At 32.1% G+C, this 22352-nt stretch overlaps 1 protein-coding gene across 1 annotated transcript in view; it reads right to left on the bottom strand.

Annotated features, from left to right (window-relative positions):
• Window positions 1-299: 299 nt before the first annotated feature.
• The window catches only part of ZNF280D (zinc finger protein 280D), a 114637-nt gene continuing 92584 nt past the window's right edge, over window positions 300-22352 (bottom strand). Inside the window, exons 20-22 of the mRNA XM_008581737.1 lie at window positions 13397-13442; window positions 4681-4736; window positions 300-2248 (exon numbers count right to left, since the gene is read on the bottom strand). Coding sequence (XP_008579959.1) covers window positions 1615-2248; window positions 4681-4736; window positions 13397-13442 — 736 coding nt within the window. The 3' untranslated portion in view covers window positions 300-1614. The remainder of the gene's footprint in view (window positions 2249-4680; window positions 4737-13396; window positions 13443-22352) is intronic.

The following is a 22352-nucleotide window of genomic DNA, read 5'->3' as shown; positions in this document are numbered from 1 at the left end:
TCCCCAAATATTCAAGAAAATAACTTTATATTTTCCCTGTTTAGTCTAAGTTGCTGAGCAGACAGAAAAGCATAATATTAAATTGTATTTCTCTACAAGTGAAAGAATTTATATAGCAAATATATTCTCTGTAAATATTGGCAATCTGTAAGTCCTAATTTAAAATAAATTATGTATCAGTTAAAGAATACAGAATGAAATCCTATCACTAACTTTAACATGAAATTTCTTTGAATAGATATATAATTTCTAAAGGCACCAAAGGTAATCTGAATCAAGCAGTGATCTGAAAAATAAAATTATTCAGGAACAGATTTTATTGCAAATATTTAATCAAAAACTATTATATACAGCAGAATTTTAATAGCCATTTAAAACATTTAACATTCAGTAAAACAAAATTTAAGAATCCAAAGCACATTTTAAGAAGTAAAAATGTAGCGTTTTAAATAAAAGTCTATTAGTACTTCAAAGCAAACTACTGTTCTTCATATTATTTGTTTCTATATTATTTCCTAGATGATAAAAAACAACTGAAAAATCAATTTAGCAGCCATCTTATGGATAAATTAGGCTAAACTCCCAAAACCAATTTTTTACATCACTGCTTTAGGTCCCATTTGAAGTTTCTATTTTACAATTAAAGAAAAGTTACTTAAACATGGCTGAATACATGCCAGGACATGTTTTCAGTTTACTGCTTTACAATATCTACATTATACCATACTTTGGTTTGGCTTCCAGACCATTCTTATGGGTCTATTTCTAAAGAAGACCATTAAAACAATATTAAAAGCATAAGAGCTACAGGAATTTCAACAACGGGTTTCTACTTTATACAACTAGTATATCAAGGGGTTTCTGCACAGCTTATACACTGACAAAAAGCACACATATAAGTTTATATTTTAATATTTTCACTTTCACTGAAAGTTTAATTAAGGTAAGCTTACAGCCTGGCAGGCTAACACTTGTATGGAGGTACACAGATTCAAATATTCTGTTTACATGCTTCTGACAAACTGGAATGTTATATTAAGTCCAAAATTAAGTTCACGTTCATCCAAATTCTCATTAGGTCAATTTAGCTCTCAGCATGCTCCATTTACCAGCATCATAATCAAAATAAAGCCTCCATTAACAATGCCAATCAGCCATTATTTTAAATCAATTATTACCAAATGGTACACGGTTTCTAAATCTCTTCCTTTAAGTTAATTGAAAAGGATATATAGGTAATAAGGAGTTCTGGCTTAGGACTGATAAAAGTTTGAAAAGATTTATTATTATAACTAATATTCTTATAATCAACTCATATCAGCAGCCAAGTCCCATTTCCTCAAAAAAAATTGTTAAATGAGACCTTTCCATTACAAACTTAACCTTCATTAAAAGCCTGTTCATGTTTAAAAGACTTCTTGAAAATCCATACTAACCGTGCTATTATTGGTGAACTGATTTATTTAATAACATAGGCTGAACAGACAGGTAAAAAAGTGTATGATGACCTCCCTCACATTTTTCTATTTCTCAACTCTACAACAGCACCACTGAGCTCACTTGATAGCACTGTTCCAAATGCTCTCACTGTTCATACCCTAAAACTCAGAGTGACTAATTAATTTCAACTTCTCTCTTTTTCATTTGCCAGGTCTCTACTGTTGTCTCTGTTGTGCTAGGGCTATTTTCTCTAGGAATGTCATCTGTTTGATCAGATACTACTTCATCAGTTTTGGCTGAAGGATCACCACTACCTTTCTGAAGAATCTCTGTGGCTTCATACTCAAGTACCTCTGATGGAGTCAATGGTTCCAAATGAATACTGCCTTGCTCACTAACATCAGAACTAACAGATTCAGGTTCATCTCTTTTTCTCAAAAACTGATCAATGCTAACATCATCTGATGTTAACCGCAAATCTTTAATATTCTTCGAAGGAAACCTAGCTTCAACGGAGTTGTGATCTTTAATCTGATCACATGAAATTATGTTTTCTGAACTTTGGCACACCTTCAACTCCATTTCCTGACGAACGTGCTGTATTTCTTCTTCCTTTTCCACTTTACCTGCACCAATATTTGAATCATAACTGAAGATTTTCTTTGAGCCAGTTTCCTGGTCTGCAAGACAGGTATCACCTTCCTTATCTGAAGCTGTTATACTTTCTTCACTTTTTGTTGCCGATGAGCCTTCAGAGGAATTAGCATCACATTCGTTTTTCTCTTCCAAAGAAGATTTATCTTGTTTACTGAAAAAATAAAGCCATTTATTATCTATTTCTTCATAAAACAATGTATCTGAATACAATCAAAATAAAGACATGTTTTAAAAACGAAATAAGTCAATGCAAATTTGCCCACCAAAAAGGAAAACGAATCCAGGTCCCAGTCCTTGCCATGACATTACAACTTAGGGGGCAGCCATTTTTTTAGGCAAGATGGTGAGGAAACTCTGGAGTCACATATTAAAAGAAGAACTGGGTAGTCTATCAATTAAGGTAATCAATATCTATCAGTTTTAGTTATGGCTGTCATTAGTTTCATCTGTTCATATCTCTTGCCTATTTTTAGGTAAAATTTAAGTGTTCTCATTAATTTGTAAAAGTACCTAAAATCAAGAATACATTTGGAAAGAAAATCTATTTTTCTTTTATGATTTGTAAATCCTCTTATGCTTGGAAGGTCTTTTCCTACGCAAAATCAGATAAACATTCACAAGCATTTCCCTAATTTTGAATAGCCTAATTTAAAAACATAAACACGTGCCTGAAAAAAATATATGTAAATATATCACAGACATATGTGTATGTGTACATGTTTATATACATATATGTGTGCTTCCATGTGTTTACTCTGACACTACTGTGTTAATAGGAACTATTTAGTGAATCGTGAAGATTTCTAAGAAAATCTCCATTTCCTTATCCAGATACAAGGATGCTTAATTTTCCAAAAATAAATGTAATGATTACATGTACCTTATTTCTGACATTTAATCCACCTGGAATTTAGACTTTTCCCCAATGAATTGCACAAATATCCTAGCAACATTTTGAAATGGTCATTTATTATTCACAAATTATTATATGTATAAGGCTATTATTCTGCTATTTACTTTGTTCTATTTATTTGCCTTTAGACAATTCCTGTACCAATACCACACAGTCTTGACAATTATAGATTGACAATGTACTTTATAATCTAGTAGAGCAAATCACCAACATTCTATTACTCTTCTCCAAAAATTTCATAGTTTAAAAATGTAAAAGATATTTGTTCAATGATGCTCATTAAAACAATGTTTAAAATAGTGAATACAGAAACAACCTAATGTCCAGTAACAGAGGACTGATTAAATACATTATGGTATTAATAAATGCAAAAATAAACTTATTTTGTCAGTTTCCAAACCAAATCCCATTGGGATTGTCAACTAAATGTTTATTAAATTCATAAATTAATTTGGAAAATGGTTTATCATTCAAGTTTTTAATATATTATTTTCTATCTCAGTAAATTTTTGCTTTTCTTCATTTAGATCCTACACAATTCTCATTTTAGTTTCTACTGTGAATGAACTCTTTTGTTCATTATATTTGGTAATCAAGTTATTGATATATCAGAAGGATTCTGATATTTACACCAAGCTGCATTAATACTCATTCATTTTAATCATTCTGAGCTCACTTTCATAGATCTTATTGATCAATTACATCATACACAAAAACATTATGTTTTTCCTCACTTCAAATTTGTATAATTCTTATTTTTGTTTGGACCATACTGTACTAACTACAATTTACAGAAAATGTTAAATAATATAGAGATGACTAGGCTCTTAAGTCCTTACGTGAATTTTTGTTAGCTCCTCCACCCCCGAGAACTCAAGAGAAAATGCTAGGTGAAGAAAATGGCTAGATATATCTTTACTAGTGGAGTCTAAGAAACACCTTCTTAAGGCTTTATTCCATAATTCGCTTTTTTAGAAGCAATAGATTAGTTAATCCCAACAGATTAACAAGCAACCTACTGCAAAATATACAGCATAAAGACAAAAATTGGTAAATTACTTATTTTAAAAGACAAAATAAAATTATCTTTATCTGGAATAAAGTTCTAATTAGAATGTCGGGATTCTCTTCTGCTTTAATGCTTAGAAGAACTCTAAGGAACTCAAGACATTGTGAAAATGTAAAATGTCTTGTGTTCCTCAGGGTTCTACTAAGCATTAAAACTCTAAAAGCCAATCCCTGAATTATAAAACTTTTATGCTGAGATTCCACCACAGAAATAGCTTTATAGCTTTTGGAAAACACTTAAAAAAAATTTAAGATTACATATTTGCAATAACTGTCCCCATCTTGTAACTTGTAGTATCTTATAACTGTTTTCACTTAATAGGGGCAACTAAAATCTGTTAAAATTTTACTTAGTAGTAAGCACTTTTTAAAGAATTTATAAAATGTTCTATACATGTTTAAAGAATTTAAAAACCAAAAACCTGGAGTATATTTTTGTTGAATTAAAATTTCAAAGTTTTATTTTAATTAAAAGCCACTACTAAAAGCAACACCACAAACAAAAATTAAATAGACTTTGCCAATTAGTTGTAAAATAATGCAGTTCAAATGTTATTTTATATACTTGAATTTCAAGAGATTCAGTTTTTCCTTATATTTACCTTTCAGAATTTGATGTTTCTGTTTCTCCTTCAGCCATATTAGGTCTTGCAATTTCCTGAAATGATTAACAATACTTTTCTTTTACATTCATAGCTAAGCTTCTTTAAAAAACTGTTTGTATTATACTAAACTTTCTGGAAAAGAGGAACTTAAGTGTGCAACCTAAAATAGCAAAAAAAAAAAAAAAAGTAGAAAAACAATTTTTTAATCTAAAGTGTATACTAGAATAATTCCCATAATTAAAATTAGAATTTTTAAAAAAATACTCTATTTTTTAAACTAAAAGAATTTCAGTGTACCAGAAGTTTGTGAATCATGTTCAAGAAGCAGTGACCCAGTTATACCAACCTGCTTTCCTTAACCTGTCCTTCAAATGTGGCCATAATTACAATTACTTGAATAGAAAACAAGTAAAACACAACTTGAATTTGAATAACGAGATGTATCCATAGTATTTTATTATAAACATATTATATAGACACATGGATAAAACATTTCTGAAATTACAATTTCGTATATAGAGTCATGGTAACCCTTCTCCTGTCAAACCAAGAATATGAAATAATAAATTAAAGAAATATTTTGCTTATTTCAAATGTTTTATCAGGAGGAAAGAATACAGTGGAAAAAAAATCAGTAAGTCAGAGGCTGGCCTAACAATTTGTAATAATTATCAGTTAGTGAGCACATATGATATGTGAGGTAGTATATTAAGAACTTTACATTTATTATCTCATTTAATCCCCATATTAGATATTGTAAACACAATTTTTACAAATAAGAAATAAGACTGAGTGGGTCAGTAGAGAACCTGAGGCAATATCACAGTAAGTGAAAAAGCTTCAAATCTACGTCTAGCTCTTAACCACTATAGTAGCTTGACTTAATCTGTGATTTGATGATGACATATTAATCACACACATTTATCTCCTCACCCTCCTAAAACCCTGCTAAAATGAAGGCAGAGAAATAAAAGATGTTCACTCATAAAGACCAAGAAAACACAAAAGCGTACTAATTGCTAAAGAAATTTCAACAAATTTTTAGGAGACAGGAAGTGGCTAGAGGAGTGGTAATTGACTTAGCAGTATGGAGAATCTTACAACAAAATGTCTGCAGTGGGGAAATACAAGGAAAATAGTCAATTTGCCCAGAGAACCTAAGACATCTGGTGTTTGGAGGAACCCAGTACAAAATCTAGTACATAAAAGGTAAAAATGAAGCACAGGCACTGCTGGAAAATTGAAATGCTCCTTCCCCCAACTCACACAACAGGTACCTATCCCTCCCCCTACCACAGAGGCTAAAGATTAACTTTCTGAACTGAATAAAGTCTAGACTTGTGAACAACAGGAACAGCAAAGGATAGGCATGAGATACTGAGAGAAAACAGAAAGATTTAGTAAAATTCCACATACTAAAAAGAGGGACCCATAATGTCTCTCCCAACCTGGCTCCAAGAATGCCAGCAGCCAGAGGACTCACTTCCTTCCCTACCACCCCGAGCTAGAATTTAGAAGATTTCTCTTTGGAGAAAATTATCAGCCCCAAAGAAAATATGTAATGACTTTGAGAACATCCTTTTCACCAAAGAAACAGCTTATAACCTGATTTTCCTACATCGAAGTCTAAACAATTCCCAAGCAGATTGTGCAGGTTGGACAGTGCACAAATCCAGAAGGCAACCTTCACATCGTAATTCATATCAGTGGTTCTCAAAGTGTGATTCACAGACACCTGGCCACTTTTAGAATGCATGTGTGGTCAAAACTCTTGGTACAAAAGCAGTGGTGAGTAAAAATGCTGGCACCTTAACAAGAATCAAGGCAGTGGCACTAAACCCAAAATGTACCAGAAGTCACTGTACTCTTTACCACCACACACAAGCAATAAAACTAATTTTATTAAATCTCAATCTTTGAATTCGTGTCTTTAATATTTGAAAAGACTGAGTTCTGTGTGATCAAACAGGAATGCATAAAGCACTGTTACTGTGTACTGTAAGCATTTGGGTCTGTGATTAAGTTGCAAGCTGAACTTTGCTACTTTTTCTCCCATTAAACATTTTTATTTTAAAGAATGTCAAACTATGGATAATTAAACTTGGTTATTCAGTAGACATTTTCTTGAAAATTAACAAAGTAAGCCTCTCACATCAAGGAAAGCAACTGATAGTGTTTGTCGCCAGTAATAAAATCAAGCAAAAATTACACTTTCCATATCCACCACCGATGAGATTGTTTCTATTAATGAACGTGACTGCTTGAAACATGTCAACACTTGGAAGACCTATGTAACTTGTTGAACCAATATTTTCCAAGTGACGAATGCACAACATTATAAAATCATGCATGGATAAAAGTTCCATTCAAAGTATAAATAAACCAACAGATTTTGATGTAACAAAGTACAAAAAGCTCAGTGATATGGAGTGAGATTCCACATCGCAACAGAGAAAACTTCTACTTGTCTAATTCTTGTGTATCATCGAAGGAGAAAAATCATAATTATCTGAAAAGATTAGTAAAGTACTATTTGAGGTTGGATATTCTTCATATATTTCAACCAAACAACATATCACAACAGACTGCATTCAGAAACATCAATCCAGTTTTCTCTTATTAAAGCTAGACATTAAGGAGATACATGAAAGTGTAAAATGTCATTCTTACTAAATGTTTTTCTGTTTCTAAAAATATTTTTCAGAAAAAAATGTTATTTGTGTTAACATATAGTGGGTTTATTATTGCTACTTTTAAGTCAATAAGTATTTTTTAAATTTCACAATTTTTAATTTCAAATGTGGTAAATATCAATAATTTTTAAGAGTACAAAGGGTATACGTAAATACTGTCCTATGGAATTTTGCACTGCACAACCTGTATGGCAAAGAAAAGCAGCCCTGTCCCTATCCAAACACACAGGGTTTTTTTTTTTTTTTTTTTTTTTTTTTTTTCTTTTTTCGTGACCGGCAACGGATCGCAACCCTCAGTGTCGCGCCCGTACCGGACCGGGACCAGCAACGGGATCGCAACCCTCGGTGTTGCGCCCGCACCTCGCTCAGCCAGTGAGCGGCCGGTCTGTATGTGGGATCCGAACCCTCGGCGGGAGCGCCACCACACTCCCAAGCGACGCACTGTAGCAGTGCGCCACCGGGCCGGCCCCACACAGGGTTTTCAATGAACTTTTTAGCCTCACTCCTTAATAATGTATGTGCAACGAAGGATCACCACAAAACTAAAGATACCCTTTAACATGAGAAAGATCAAAATAAACAAAAAAGGAATAAAGAAAAGGGCCTGAAACATCAGAGACACTGATGGGAACAAAAAAAACCATGTAAATATATAAAACTAATGTCCCCAGAGAGGTATGTTATTGTATCCATTAAACAATAACAAAAAAATATGAAAACAGAACTGAAGAACAAATAAAAAATTAAAGAGCAGTTCAAAATTACAAGTATGGCAACTAAAATAAGTAAATTTAGCAAATTTTTTCAAAAAGATTGAACCAAATGACAAAAAGTTGGAAGGCAGGAAAGAAAATACCATACAAAGGAGCTGATGCAGGATGTCCAATGTCAGAATAGGAGTTTCCAAAAAATGAGAACAGAGAAAAAAAGGTGTACAGCAAAAATAGAAAAGTGAAAGTGAAAATTAACCAAAGAAATAATACCAAAAAACTTCCTCGAAATAGAAATCTGCAAATTGCAAAGGCTTTTCAAATGTCTATCATAATGAATAAAAGAAGGATAATGGGTGAATGTACTCATACAATGAAACTTCAAAACACCAGAGATAATCATTTAAGGTTTCCCACAAAGAACAAAGTAACCTAAATACCAAGAAACTGGAGCCAGAATGGCATCAAATTTCTCTAAAACAATACTGGACGTAAGAAGACAGTGAAGCAATACTTTTAATTTCTTTTTTGGTGGGGGGCAGCTGGCCAATATGGGGATCTGAACTCACGACCTTGGTGTTATAAGGTTGCACTATAACCAACTGACCTAACTGGCCAGCCCCCTGAAGCAATACTTTTAAACCTACATGGGAAATTTGTTTCCTACGTATTTTAGCCAGACTATCATTGTAGTAAATATATTTACTTCTAGACATGCGAGGACTGAAAAAAAGATGGACTCCTTCTGAAGAAGCCAGTAGAGGACATGATTCATCAAAATGATGAATAAAGGAAGAAAAGAGGAATTCACAGCTCAGGAAACAGGACATTCAACACAAGAGAATGGGAAAGGAAAATTTTGATATACCAAACTATGCACCAGGCTTAGAAAGCAACTGGTTTAAATCGAAACAGAGTCTGAGAGGAGATCTCCAGACCCCACCCAATAATTTTTTTTTGATATGTGTGAACATTTAGAACAAATATTTCCAAACATTAGACAGCTAAATTGCAACATTTTTAAAAAGAGCATTAGGTGCACAGAAAACTAAACAAATGAGTAAAAAAGATATATATTTTCTTAACTCCAGAAAAATAAAATGAAGGAGGAAAGGAAATCATGTACACTTCCTGGCTCAGCATATGTACGAGTCACAAAAACTGTGATGTAACTGTGCTGGAATCAGTGCTGTGCCAAGCCATAGTGGAGCCTGAGGCAAAAGGAAAAATGTGTACCCCTATATACAAGTTTTTGTGTATTTTTAAATGTTTTTTTACCTCCAGAAAATTAAAGCAGTTGAAAAAATACTGAAAAATTGAAAAGCAGGTGAACTGAAACTCATAATATTAGCTCAAGTTTAAACAAAACCAGAATTTATCATTTTGCTTTTCTGGCTTTAATGAAAGTAAACACATCAATAATATAGTTCTAATTAAAACCTAATTCTTTTCTACCTTGTTTTCAAATGAGCAAATTACCATGTTTGACAATTTCTCTTGACCAAGTGTCAATCTCAAAATTTTAATTAACTTCAGTTGATTGAAACTTCTTTTGTTGCTGGAATTGTTTAAAAATTCTGAATACCACTGCATAAGATTGCACTGAGCAAAATATGTCAATAAGTTCCAGAAGACCCAAACACAATGTTTATTTTATATTACAAACTACTGACATTGTAGTATGTTGCTTTAAACTACTTTATATGAAATTTCTACAGAACTTAAATTGTCAGAATGCTTAAGTGCTGAGTCAGTGGCTGCTTTTTGCACATCAGATGTATTTATAGAAAACAACTTTTCTCAAGTTCAAAAATTCTAAATCTGAACACACTGCATTTAATTTTTCATATCTCTATTTCAAATATGAAATTAGGGCATTTACAATCTTAATTTCTATTTGATAAGCACTTTCCTAATAATTATCAATATTCTCTTTTAGCGATTCATGCATTTCCAATTTACTTTTCTTTTTCATTTATTTTCAAAGCCAGAACGAATATTCCTACTTCTTGCTGAAGTTTTTTATATTCAAATACACTTTCAAAATTACTTTCTCCTATTTGCTGTAAGCAAAAGGATAGGATTTTTAGTAAGTATGCAGTATTACCTATAGTCATGTTTTCTTATTGTAGGGCTTTAACTTCTCCCACCTGGTTCAAAATATCATCTCATAAACAGAAAATTTGCACAAAAATTTGTAGTCTATTTGTACCTAGATGCTTTCAATTTCAGCATAATGTATTTTGTCATTTGATATTATACCTTTCAATATTTGATAACATCTTTGTGAACAAAATGTCTTGAATGTATTTGATCTGGATACCCATCGGGTATCTGCATATGATTTTAATGTTTTTAGAACAGAAAAGAATATCCCATTCACTCAATGAATTCCTCTGCTCCCTAAAATATATATCTTTTGTACAATACTAAAAAAGATGATCATATTTAAATTCACAGATACAGCATTTTTTTCATGTTAAATTATGATTACAAACTAAGCAAGGCACAAATTTGGCCTAATTATTTTGGGAGGAAATATTGCTTGTACACCCTAGTATATATGCCTGCTACATTTGTTCCATTAAATATCCCTGACCAGGAGAATTTATGTAAATATCTCTTTCTAACTTATTAATAATTTCATAAGCTAGACCATATCCAGTTTTTTTAAATAACAGTTTTGAGATACAATTCTCCAGTTTTTTTCTTTTGTTTCAATCAAGTCAATAAAACTTCCTTCTCTTGCCATGACATTATTCTTAATGTAAACATATTTAATAAGACACATTTATTCATGATTGACTATAGCTGGTTTACAATAAAAATATAAGAAAAAGTATTTTCCTTCTTTTTTCTTAATAGTATTTCAGATTTAACATAATTTACTAATAGTATAAATCTGTTTTGAATTTTGTTAGACAAATAAGACAGATTCCTTTTTATGATTAGGTATATGATTACAATGTCCTGTAAGTTCAACTAAATTTAGAACCATTCCAGCATTTGGACTACCAATAATTTCTGTGATGTTCTAAGAGGTAAATTATTTTTGCACAAAATATACCAACATCTAACATCCCTCCCATTCTGTAAAGCAGCACCTATTAAACAATCAGTTTGAATATATTTTTAAAAATGCTTCTATTGCTCACTCGCCTCATTCTACCTTTAGCCCTAGATGTGATGTTGGGGACAGAGGAAAGCAGGGATAGTAATCTAGAGAAGTAAATTCTTAATTATCATCACATCAACCACAGTGTCAAAAAATGACAATCAAGAAAATACAATGTGCTTACATTATCTTGAATATGGAGGTAAATCAAATAGTAAAGGAGTTGAAAATGGCTGCCCCTAAAGAATTGGATGGGAAAGAGTGGGGCAAATTAACCATGGTTTTATGATAAACATTCTAGGAAAATTTTTAACTGTTAATTTGATAAAATTAAAAAGCAATTTTATAAAGTCTGAAGATCTCAAGGTTCTGAAAAAGTTACAAAGCAAAAAAACAAAACAAAAGCCAAAACCTTAGAAATTCTTTATGGATAGCCCATGTAGCCTTACATGAATAGAGACTAGAGCTAATTTGCCATTTCACTAATGGAATTATAGTGAACCTCTATTATGCATATTTATGTGTATGTTTGAATTGATAGAAGACTATTAGAAAAAGTAGAGGGAAAAAAACCTCATAAAGTCACTCTGAAGTGACTCCCGTGTGTACCCAAATGGTTTAACATACATGAAACTGGAACCCCAGTAGCAGTAGACAGAGAACAGATGAGAAAATACCCATTAGGATAAATGCCCACAATAATTAAATAAACATATAAATAAGCAAATGGAACAAAATAAACTTAGATATATCGTGTTCAAATTGGTGACAACTAAAGATAAAATCTCTAAAGCAAACAAAGAAAAACCACACATTTAGAAACAAAGATAAGAATTGAAAAAATACGCAAGCCAGGAGGAAACAAAATTCTTAAACTGTTGGAAAACAAAAACTGTCAGCACAGAATTCTATACCCACCAAAAAATATCTTTCAAAAATGAAAAGATTAAAAAATATAAACAAAAAAAGCCTTGGAAGAATTAACTTGCACTAGACCTATAACGTGAGATATTATCAAAGAAAGTTCTTTACGCAAAAGGAATGTGATAGAAATAGAGAGCAACATAAAGAAATAAAGAGCATTGGAAATGGTAAAAATGAAGATGAATATAAATTTATTTTTTAAGTTTTTATTTGCTCTAAAAGATAACTGTCTAAAGCAAAAATTGTAACACTATTCTCTTTATAACAAATGTAAAAGTAAAATATATGACAGCAATAGAAACAAAAAAGAACACGCATTATCAATATTAGGAATAAAAGAATCAGGAATATCACTGCAGATCCCACAGACATTAAAAGGATAAGGGAATAAATGCTACAAGCAACTCTACATACATAAGAGTACAAAGTTCGACATATTAGATAAAATGTGCCATAACCACAACCTACCAAAACTCACTCAAGTAGAAACAGATAATTAAAAATCCTGTACCTAGTATATAAATTTATTTGTAGTTAACAACCTTTTAAATAAAATAAAACTTTCCATAGCATAAAAGAAAGCTACTTGGAAGGCTGATACTTCTAAATTTCACTTATGTACAGTACACTACAGAAATACTGTTTAAAAGATTAATATCAAACCTACTTTACTTCATTATACTCAGAAAGAGGTAATAACATTAAGAGATATCAAAACAAATTAATATCAAGAAAGCAAGTACTTGAATAAAACTATTTCTATATTCATCTATTACACTGTCCAGTAAATAACATTTATACAATAATCCTGAATCTTATATTCAAAGCACCTGTTTAAGATAGCTGAAACATATTTAATATACATTCGAAATATTTGTTTTAAAAATTAGTTAAAACTTTTTGACAGTTTAAATGTAACAGAAAATCAAATCATCTGGGAAGATTAATTTTCAAATGTGCCAAATGATTGAGGTTTTATTAATTTCAAGGTTTTTAATAAATAAATTTATCTCCGTTATTCACTAGTTGAACTAAATACCAGGTAAGTGAAATACATAATTTCTCCATCAAAACAAAAACAGCTTACACTTTTAATAAGGGTTAGATTTTTATATCTAATGAAAGTTTTTAAATCTCATTCTTTTCCTTCCTGATAACAAGCCAATAATTGTTATTGATGTATGCATATTGAAATTGAAATAGTAAAAAAATCACACGAACAATACTTTGAAATGTATAAATGTTTAACATATGGAAAAAAACAACTTTACCTTAGATACAGAGTCTTGTTCCTTAGTAGTAGCTTCATTTTTTAATCTTGAAAACAAAATAGGTATTGAAGATTTTATTTTATACTTACGATGGTAAAATATGAAACAGTTTTTTTTACTGCATGATTAAAATAATTAAAATGTAAATCTAAACTAATGTACATTTTATACTATAATAGTAAATGACCACTATAAATATTTTAAGGTAAAAATAAATTGTATAAGAATAAACAGGAGATTCAATAAATGTGCTAAATAAATGAATAAAAACATGTATTTCCTTCTCTAAAAATAAGAGCTTTTAAGAAATGTTCTCTTTGCTAAGTACAATTTAAAATAAAAGAACACATTAGCAAAACAGTTTCAAAACAAGAATTACTCTTTAAAATTAAAAGCAGATTATATGCTTATACATGATACAGGTAGGCATCAGTTTTTACTGTTGTAGGACTTAAAAGTGAGAGAAGATAAAATATTTTATCTATTGTGAAATTCAATGATAATGCAACTTTAGTATATATTATAATTAACCTACTCTGGAGGTAGCAAAATCACAGAAATAATTTAGAATTTTGAAGGATGTAATCTCTTAAAAACCTTCGTAAACACTGCTCAAACATTAACTATAAATTTTTTTCTTGATTTCTAAAAATTATTAATTATAATTTATTACATTAACAAAGGTATATGCCATCTAGAAAGTTTATAAACTAACCAATTTAATATAAAAGCTAACTTTCCTTGAAGATCTTTGTTTTATGAACTACTGATGACTAAATATTATTTTTTGATACTATATATTAAACTCAGTTTTCATCAGCATGAATAGTGTGCCTACCTGACCTGAAATACCATTAATCAAGGGTTAAGTGATTTATAACTTTCTGAAGGCTTAATAGCTATACCTAGGGAATAATGTAATTAACATAAGCAAAAACTATTGACTTAAATTTCACAGACAAAAATAAAGATATCTAATAGGATAGAAATGTCAATAATCCTAAAAACTACTTTCATGTTTAGTCAACAAAATATGGAGTTGGCAAATACCCTCCTTCTTTATCCTTGTTCTGAGGGCACATTTAAAAAATTAGGGCTGTAAATGCTAATGTTTCATTAGATATTAATAATAACTGTGCAAAATTACTTTTCTATATTTTAGTTATTACACAAAAATGGGAACAACCTAAAATAGATCATATCCTTTTGCTGTAGAACCACTATATTGGTAGTGTATTACAATATTTACAACTAATTTTTTAAGCATATTAAAATGAATAAAACTTACACAAAATAATTGACAAAATATACAGATGCAATCATTTTTTAGTTTAGAGATTTTGTAACTGTCAAGTATTTAATTATGAATAACAACATTCATAAAGATGAGATTATATCCAGTATATAGTATAATTTCATTGCTTTTATGAAGTATATGGTAAAATAATAGTTTTAAGAATAACATGCATAAAGTAACAAGAAAATATAAAAATAGTCTAAAGAAACAAAAAGTAGATATTAGATTATATTTTGAAATAAATTTGTATATTACAACTGATTTTTATTTCTAAGCATTTAATCATTTTAAATTCAGTTAGAAAAACTGTGAAATTGGTCACAAAGCAGTTACAAAATATTTTATAAAAGATTTTTCCTTTACATCTTACTGTTGAAATGTTATCAAAGTAAGAACTTATATTCTCACAAAAGAAATATTACCATGCTAATCATTTTCACATATGGCTATAGTAATAAATTAATTTTATGCAGCAATTAAGATGAAAGCCATTAAGCATGTTTAACTATGATTGCTGGCATTTCAATTGGGGAAACTGAGTCCTCTTAATATTTCTACAGTAAAGGTGGTGACAGAGGATTTTATTACTCTTTATTGGCTAAGAAACTGGTAGGTGAGAACACAATAAGTTATCGAAATAATTAGCATTAAGAGGCTTATGATCCCAATCTTGTTTTGTGCCTTTTTACAATAATAGTATTCTTTTCTTTTCTTTTCTTTTTTTTTTGTGGTGGTTGGCCAGTACAGGTATCAAACCCTGGTTCCTTTTAAAGAAACAGAATAACCAGTGAAAACATTTAGAAAAACAATTCTAAAGAAAAATCAAAAAAGCACATAAAAATTTCAAGTTATAAATTCATCACTAAAATGTATACTAAAACTTTTTAACTATAAAAGAATACTTTAAGATTAATACATTTTAATACAACTACTAATACATTATTAACACTTTTGGATAAGAAAAAAATTTCTTACCTGTAATTCTTATTCTTTAAAGATACCTGCTGAAATGGTCATCATTTTAAATATTCAATTGCTTTTTGGTAGAAGACAGTGAAATTTGCTAAGCTCAAAGTTCTGAGCTAATGAACTGTCATTATGTAATTATACTTTTCACCTAATGAATGTTGCAGTAATTTTTACAGGAAAATGTAGAGCCATATTTAGAACAAACACTACTTAAGACTTCAATGCAAAGAGATCAGAAGGATTGACTGGCTTACATTAATTTCAACATCATTAGCGATCAGGATTGCAAATAAGTAATTTTTCTACTCTACAGAAACCTGCTAAAATAGATCTTTCTGATATAATTCTGAAAGACAAACCCTTCCCTCTAAAGTCTAAAATGAAATAAATGGCCCTATTTACATTTCTCTACAGGTCACATGACCAACACAAGGCTGCACATAAAACGAATATTCTGGTACAATTATAGTAGTACGTTCTTTTGAGGTTTCATTCACACTATAAACATGCCATGGGTTGTGGAGAGAAGCTATAAGGGGAAAAATATTCAGATTCATTTCAGCTAGGCCCCATTCTTTCTTTCCAATATCATTTAAAATCCAATACTTTCAAAACTGATTTTAAAAATGTAACCTTCAATTTAAGAATATTTGTAAACATACTAAAAAAGCTGAAAAGAAGTTGCACAAGCCAGTACTAAAGTCCAACAGTTTTCAAGACCTCCCACTTAAATATTAAGGACTAAATCTAAGATGGTAAGTATCAGACTAAGAAGTAACAGTAAAACACATAGAGTACCACTTCTGATCATGTATTCTAAGAAGTGTTAATAGATTTATGTATGGAGAGGGTGCCTGATCTAACTATTTATCAGGTTCCATATACATCAGGTACTGTGCTAAGTGATCCACAGTTTAAAAAATCAGTTTTTCCTCTCAAGGACTGCATTGTCAAGGAAACATACTGAAGCATATTTTTAAAGAATTGTTAAGTTTTAGAAAAGAAACACCTATATGATGCAATGGCTAGACAAAGGACTGAACTACTACAAAAGGGAAAGAGAAAAGGAAGCAGTGAAGATACTACAGTGAACTTGGTTTTGTGGGAAGAGCAGAAGTTAGCAAAGCAGAGAAAGGAGATCAAGGCACAGCAAAAGCAAAGAAGGATGAAACAAGATGGCAATTATATGAGACCCTCAGTGGTTTCACTGAAACATAGGCACAGAGAAAAGTAGTCAAAAATGAAACTGAAGAGATAGCAAGGGCCACTTCAGATGAGGTCTTGATTGCCATACTAAAGTGTTCATGCTAAGAGCTTTACTCAAAGGCTAATAAGAAAGTATGATCAGATTTGTGCATCAGAAGAAAAGAGAAAAGGCAGTATTGGTAAAAGATAGGCTCAAGTCATGGCATCCAGTTAAGAGATAGTTAATAACTTTCTCAATTAAAACAGTGGCAGTGTCAATGGAGAAAAGGTAGGTTTAGGGAGATGATAAACAAGTTAAAACCAACAGAATATCAGTACCCACTGGGTAAAGGTAAATGCAGAGAGCAAATATAACCCTCCAAATGGCTGCCTTAAGTCACAAGAGAACGGTAACGCCATTAACCAAGACAGGGAATTCACAGGGGAAGGAAAAAGCATAATTTGTGGGAAAAATGAATATGGTTTTGGACATATTGAAATTATAGAATATTCACCTGGAAATACTTACCACTTGGACCTGCTCGGTCTTGTGAATCACATACTTATGCACAATTCCATCCATCACTCCCATTCAGGTAAACTCCAAAATCTACATCACGAACCTCCATTTTTATTACTATTTTTCAATCAGTTGATAAATCAATTCAGAAATATCATAGCATATTAGAGTTAGACTTTAGTCCTAAGAGATTATAGCATCCAATTGCTCCCATATCATAGATAAGAAAATCTGAGGCCTTAAAAATGATAAAGTAATAATGTCATTAAAGCAACAGAACCAGTAAACATGTGGGTTCTACTTCAATTTTCCAACTACACTGCCTCAAAGCCAATTCTTCTCCTGTAAATCAGGCTTCCTCCTTATGAACATGCCAGGAAAGTGAAAAAGCTTAACTGAACTCTCTGCCTATAAATGTTCTCCACTCTAAAATGTAAGTATCATTGCCAAATTAATCTTACTAAAAGGCAAATTTATGCCATTCTTTGCTCAAATGTTCTACTGCCCATACATCATAGAAGCACTGCCCTAAGATTGGGACCCTAGATTATCATCCCAACACTATGACTGTGTCTCAGTTGCTGCACACAATTCTGTGGAAAGAAGACCTTTACACGTAAACTCAGTCCTACCCAGTTCCTAGGCCAATCATAAGTCAGGCAAGAAGTACCATTTGTAACCACAAATACAACCAGAGAAGTAACAGAGTATAGAACCTAGTAGTTTGGTCTCTGAAGACAGACTAGCAGAATTTAAATTGAGGTTTTCCACATGTAACGTTGGACAAACTAACTTATCTATATACCTCAGTTGACTCATCCATAAAACCAGGACAATAACAGTGCACATCTCATAGATTTGTGAGGATTAGTTAAATGAGTAAAAAAATTCAAAACACTTAGAGTCTGGCACACTGTATGTGCTCAATGAATGCTCCTATTAGTATTGCCACGGGTGTAGTCTGGAATCAATCTTCCTGCCCAGAATTTGCTCAAGTGTGTGCAACACAAGCTCCTTTGACCATCTAAATATCTGCACTGTTTTGAGATCGTTCTGCCATGCTTTCACCCCACCCTCAAACACAATATATTAGACATTAATCATGATTGCTGGTCTACGCCCCTGAAAACCAGCCCTATTTGCTGTAGTACAAAATGACCTACACATTTCTGAACACCTAAGTATGATTTGGTCATCTAAAGTTAGGGAAGATAGAGCAGAAAGATACTGTAGATAGACAGAAGAAAGAGCAAGGTAAAGACAGACAAGGGATCAAGAAAGACAAAATGTGAAGAAAAAAATGTGAAAAAAAATAAGATCATCAATGAAGCAGAAAATTTTAATGTCAGAGTAGAGCTCTATTTTGTTTAGTTTTGCTGGCAACATTGAATTACACCCTGGATATTTAATTTATAATCTATAAGCAACTACCCTCAAGACCAGGAGACTAAAAAAAAAGGTTGTAACTTCAGAACCATTGGTAGAGATTCGTACAGTCTTTCCTGAATGAAGGATCACATTAAACAGTCAATTACCTTTCCATCTCACTGGGTCTCCGATTCTTCCCACCTTACCAAATACCAAAGGCAAAAGTCCAGACTGCCAGAAACCCCTGGATCTTGATACATAGCTACCTACTGACTTGCAATAACACACCAGGGGCAAATATATTACATCTACTTTGAACAGGAAAAACTATAGTTGCTAAAGATTTGGTTTGGGATATCAATGTCCGTAGTAGCATGAGTGAATCTAGAGGCACAATCCCCCAATATCTCCAATCCCAGTTACATTTCAAAAGTTTAAAGAAGGAAATGAGACCAAAACGAATGCTTAGATCAGATCAGTTTGCTTCTTTTTTCCTGCTAAATTAAACACATGAGATGAAGACACCCTGCCATTTTGAACACTTGAGACTCTATGACTTGCATTATGACCAGAGACAATAATTCCTCCAAGTAAATTCATAATTTCATACGAAAATAAGGGAATGACTCCTTACATATTCTTCAATGGTCATATATTAGATGACCGTAAACATTTTTTTTTTTTTTGTGACCGGTAAGGGGATCGCAAACCCTTGGCTTGGTGTCGCCCGCACCGTGCTCAGCCAGTGAGCACACCTGGCCATCCTTATATAGGATCCGAACCCGCGGCGGGCCCCCAATATCTCCAATCCCAGTTACATTTCAAAAGTTTAAAGAAGGAAATGAGACCAAAACATTTTTTTAACAAAAATAATATTTTCAAATATTTTTTTAACAAAAATAATATTTTCAAATGTAAGACTTATGGGGGCCGGCCCTGTGGCGCACTGCTATAGTGCGCCGCTTGGGAAGCGCGGTGGCGCTCCCGCCGAGGGTTCGGATCCCACATACAGACCGGTTCCCGCTCACTGGCTGAGCGAGGCGCGGGAGCAGCACCACGGGTTGTGATCCCATTGCCGGTCCTAGTCCGCTGCGGGGGCGACACTGAGGGTTGCGATCCGTTGCCGGACACGGAAAAAGACAAAAAGGAAAAAAAAAAAAAAAACAAACAAATGTAAGACTTATGAAAAAGGTTGCCATCCTGCTCTTAAAAGAGCTTACTTACTGCTTACATTTATGAAAGAAAACTAATGACTTTTGGTTCAGCTGACAATGGTATAATAAAGTAGTATTTCACTTTGGAAACAGATCCAGGTTCTCTTCTGGTATAGCATTTCACAAAAATCATATAATGCAGTGTATAACGGTGTTCGTGGTGTAACTGATTATGAAATCAGTTGACTGGTCCTGTGAAGAAATGGATTCAGTGTCTATATTTCATGAAACATGTCTTAGTCATGTTCATTTCTAACACCTGACACAGTCTTGCACACAGAAGGTAGGGTATCGATATTCAGTGTCAATAAATATATGAAAGAGTTATCTATATTATACCATGAAAGAGTCACATAGTTACTATTGGTACTAAGTACAAAACTCAGTATCTCTCTCTTAGCTTTTCTGAAATAAGAGGGAGGTACTCACAATTCTAAGGAAAGTCAGTTTTCCATTTTCATTTCATCTTCATACTCTTTAAATTAGGGGGATTTAATAAAATACAATATACAAATTTTTATCCAGACAACACATTTTAGGTCTCTTTTAAGTTTCTAAAACAAAAATTCTTTTCAACCCCATTTCCAGATGAAGAAAATGAGGTAAGTTGACCATGAAGTTAGTGAGACACCTGGATCTTGAGCTCTGATATTCTGACTCCAGTCAATGACCTTTCCATTATACTTTGCTTAGAATGAACTTGGAAGTCACCCAGAGAACTAAGACAACTTTTAAAATCACTTCGAATTGTGGCTTTTAGGACATGTGATTCAATCAATACAATAGACAATTGGTTATGCAGCCTAGTTTTCCAAGCTTGAGTTACTATTATTTACCATGGATTCCTATGCTCTGAAGGTATGCTAGAGGAACTTACCTTTCTATTCTCAACATTCTGTCAATAAAAAGAACCTTGCAAAACTTAAAGCTTTAGAGGAGGGGGGAAATGAAGTGGGAGACAAATAGAGAGCAATTTCATGATTGAGTACAGTATCTCCAACATCTCAGAAAGGCAGATTTGTAAAAGTCATTTCAAAGTTCTATGAAAGTAACAGCTACATGACTATTGCTAATAATTACAATTATACATGTTCATAAAATTAGTAGTATTGGATAAGTAGCTAAGATTTCTAGAAATGAATGCCTGGTAATTAATAAAAAATTTTATTTAAAGAAGGAATCTATAAGCTAAAAAGAAATACTTTCCTTCTAAACAGAGAAGATTCTATACTAGTTTTCAACAAGGCAGTGTTGTCTCATAGTCTTTAGAAAAGAAGAGCCAGAATTATACTCAATTCTGACATTAGAGAATTATACAAGATTCAATTAAAGTTCTACTATAAGATGCTATCCACGCAGCAGTTTGGAGGAACGTGCTGCAAGACCTGTGAACCACAAGTCAAAATTACGTATAACTACAGCACAGATGGATTGCCACTAAAACACTCAAATGATGAGAAGATTCCACTGATGTGGAGTTCCCAGGGTCTCCTGTCATCAGGAAGTAGCAGTAATAATAGAAGTAAAAGCAGTAATAGCAATAACAGCTGAAGCAGCAGCAGCAGCAGCAGCAACACCACTGTGCATTTACTGTCTACTTTCCAACAGGCCAGCGCCAAATAATTTAAATATTTAATTAAATAATGTGAATAAAATTTTTAATTAATTTTCATACATTATCTATATTTCTTACAGCCACCTGAAGGAATTATTAAATATCTTTGATGAGGAAGCTGAGACTTAGCAAGGTTAAGTAATTTACTCAAGGCTACAGAGCTGGTTAGATACAAAACTAGCATTTAAACTTAGGATTACCTTATTTCAAAGCTGCACTACTTTCACAACATAATTTCACAGACATACGAATAAATATATTTTTCACTGCGGAGGATTAAAAATGGTATGGTCCTATATTTCAATAAATGATACCAAAGAGGAGATGCACAGTAGCCTCTCCAAATCTGTAGATGACAGAAAGCTTTTCCAAGGTATAATGTGGCAAGGTATTTTGCCAAAACATGACAAAAATAGGGCAAGAATCCAAGCATCTGTAGTTTAAGAGTCACTTTTCTAAGAACAGTGATGAACACAAACTGAACTGATCACATATTTTATTCAACGGTAACCAAAGAGGACACATGAATAAAATGGCTATTTCTGATCAGCTGAATAAACTATTTAGAATAACTTGATAGTAAGGAGGGATCAGATTCAATCTAAAACTCATTAGCACCAACCAAACTGAAATTCAACTAATTGCCTATAATGAGCAAGCTTTGTATTGACTGCCTTAAGTGTTTTATCTAAATCAATCTTTAAAATACGAAGTTTCAGGTAACAACTTTAAGAGTCTATACTTTAAGAAAATGAATTTGATATATACTGTAAAAAATAAAATTCTAT

The sequence above is a fragment of the Galeopterus variegatus genome, unplaced genomic scaffold (assembly GCF_000696425.1).
Source record: "Galeopterus variegatus unplaced genomic scaffold, G_variegatus-3.0.2 Scaffold2448, whole genome shotgun sequence".
Classification (NCBI taxonomy): domain Eukaryota; kingdom Metazoa; phylum Chordata; class Mammalia; order Dermoptera; family Cynocephalidae; genus Galeopterus; species Galeopterus variegatus.
The sequence above is the reverse complement of the archived record's forward strand: the minus strand, read 5'-3'. Positions and strand labels throughout refer to the sequence as shown.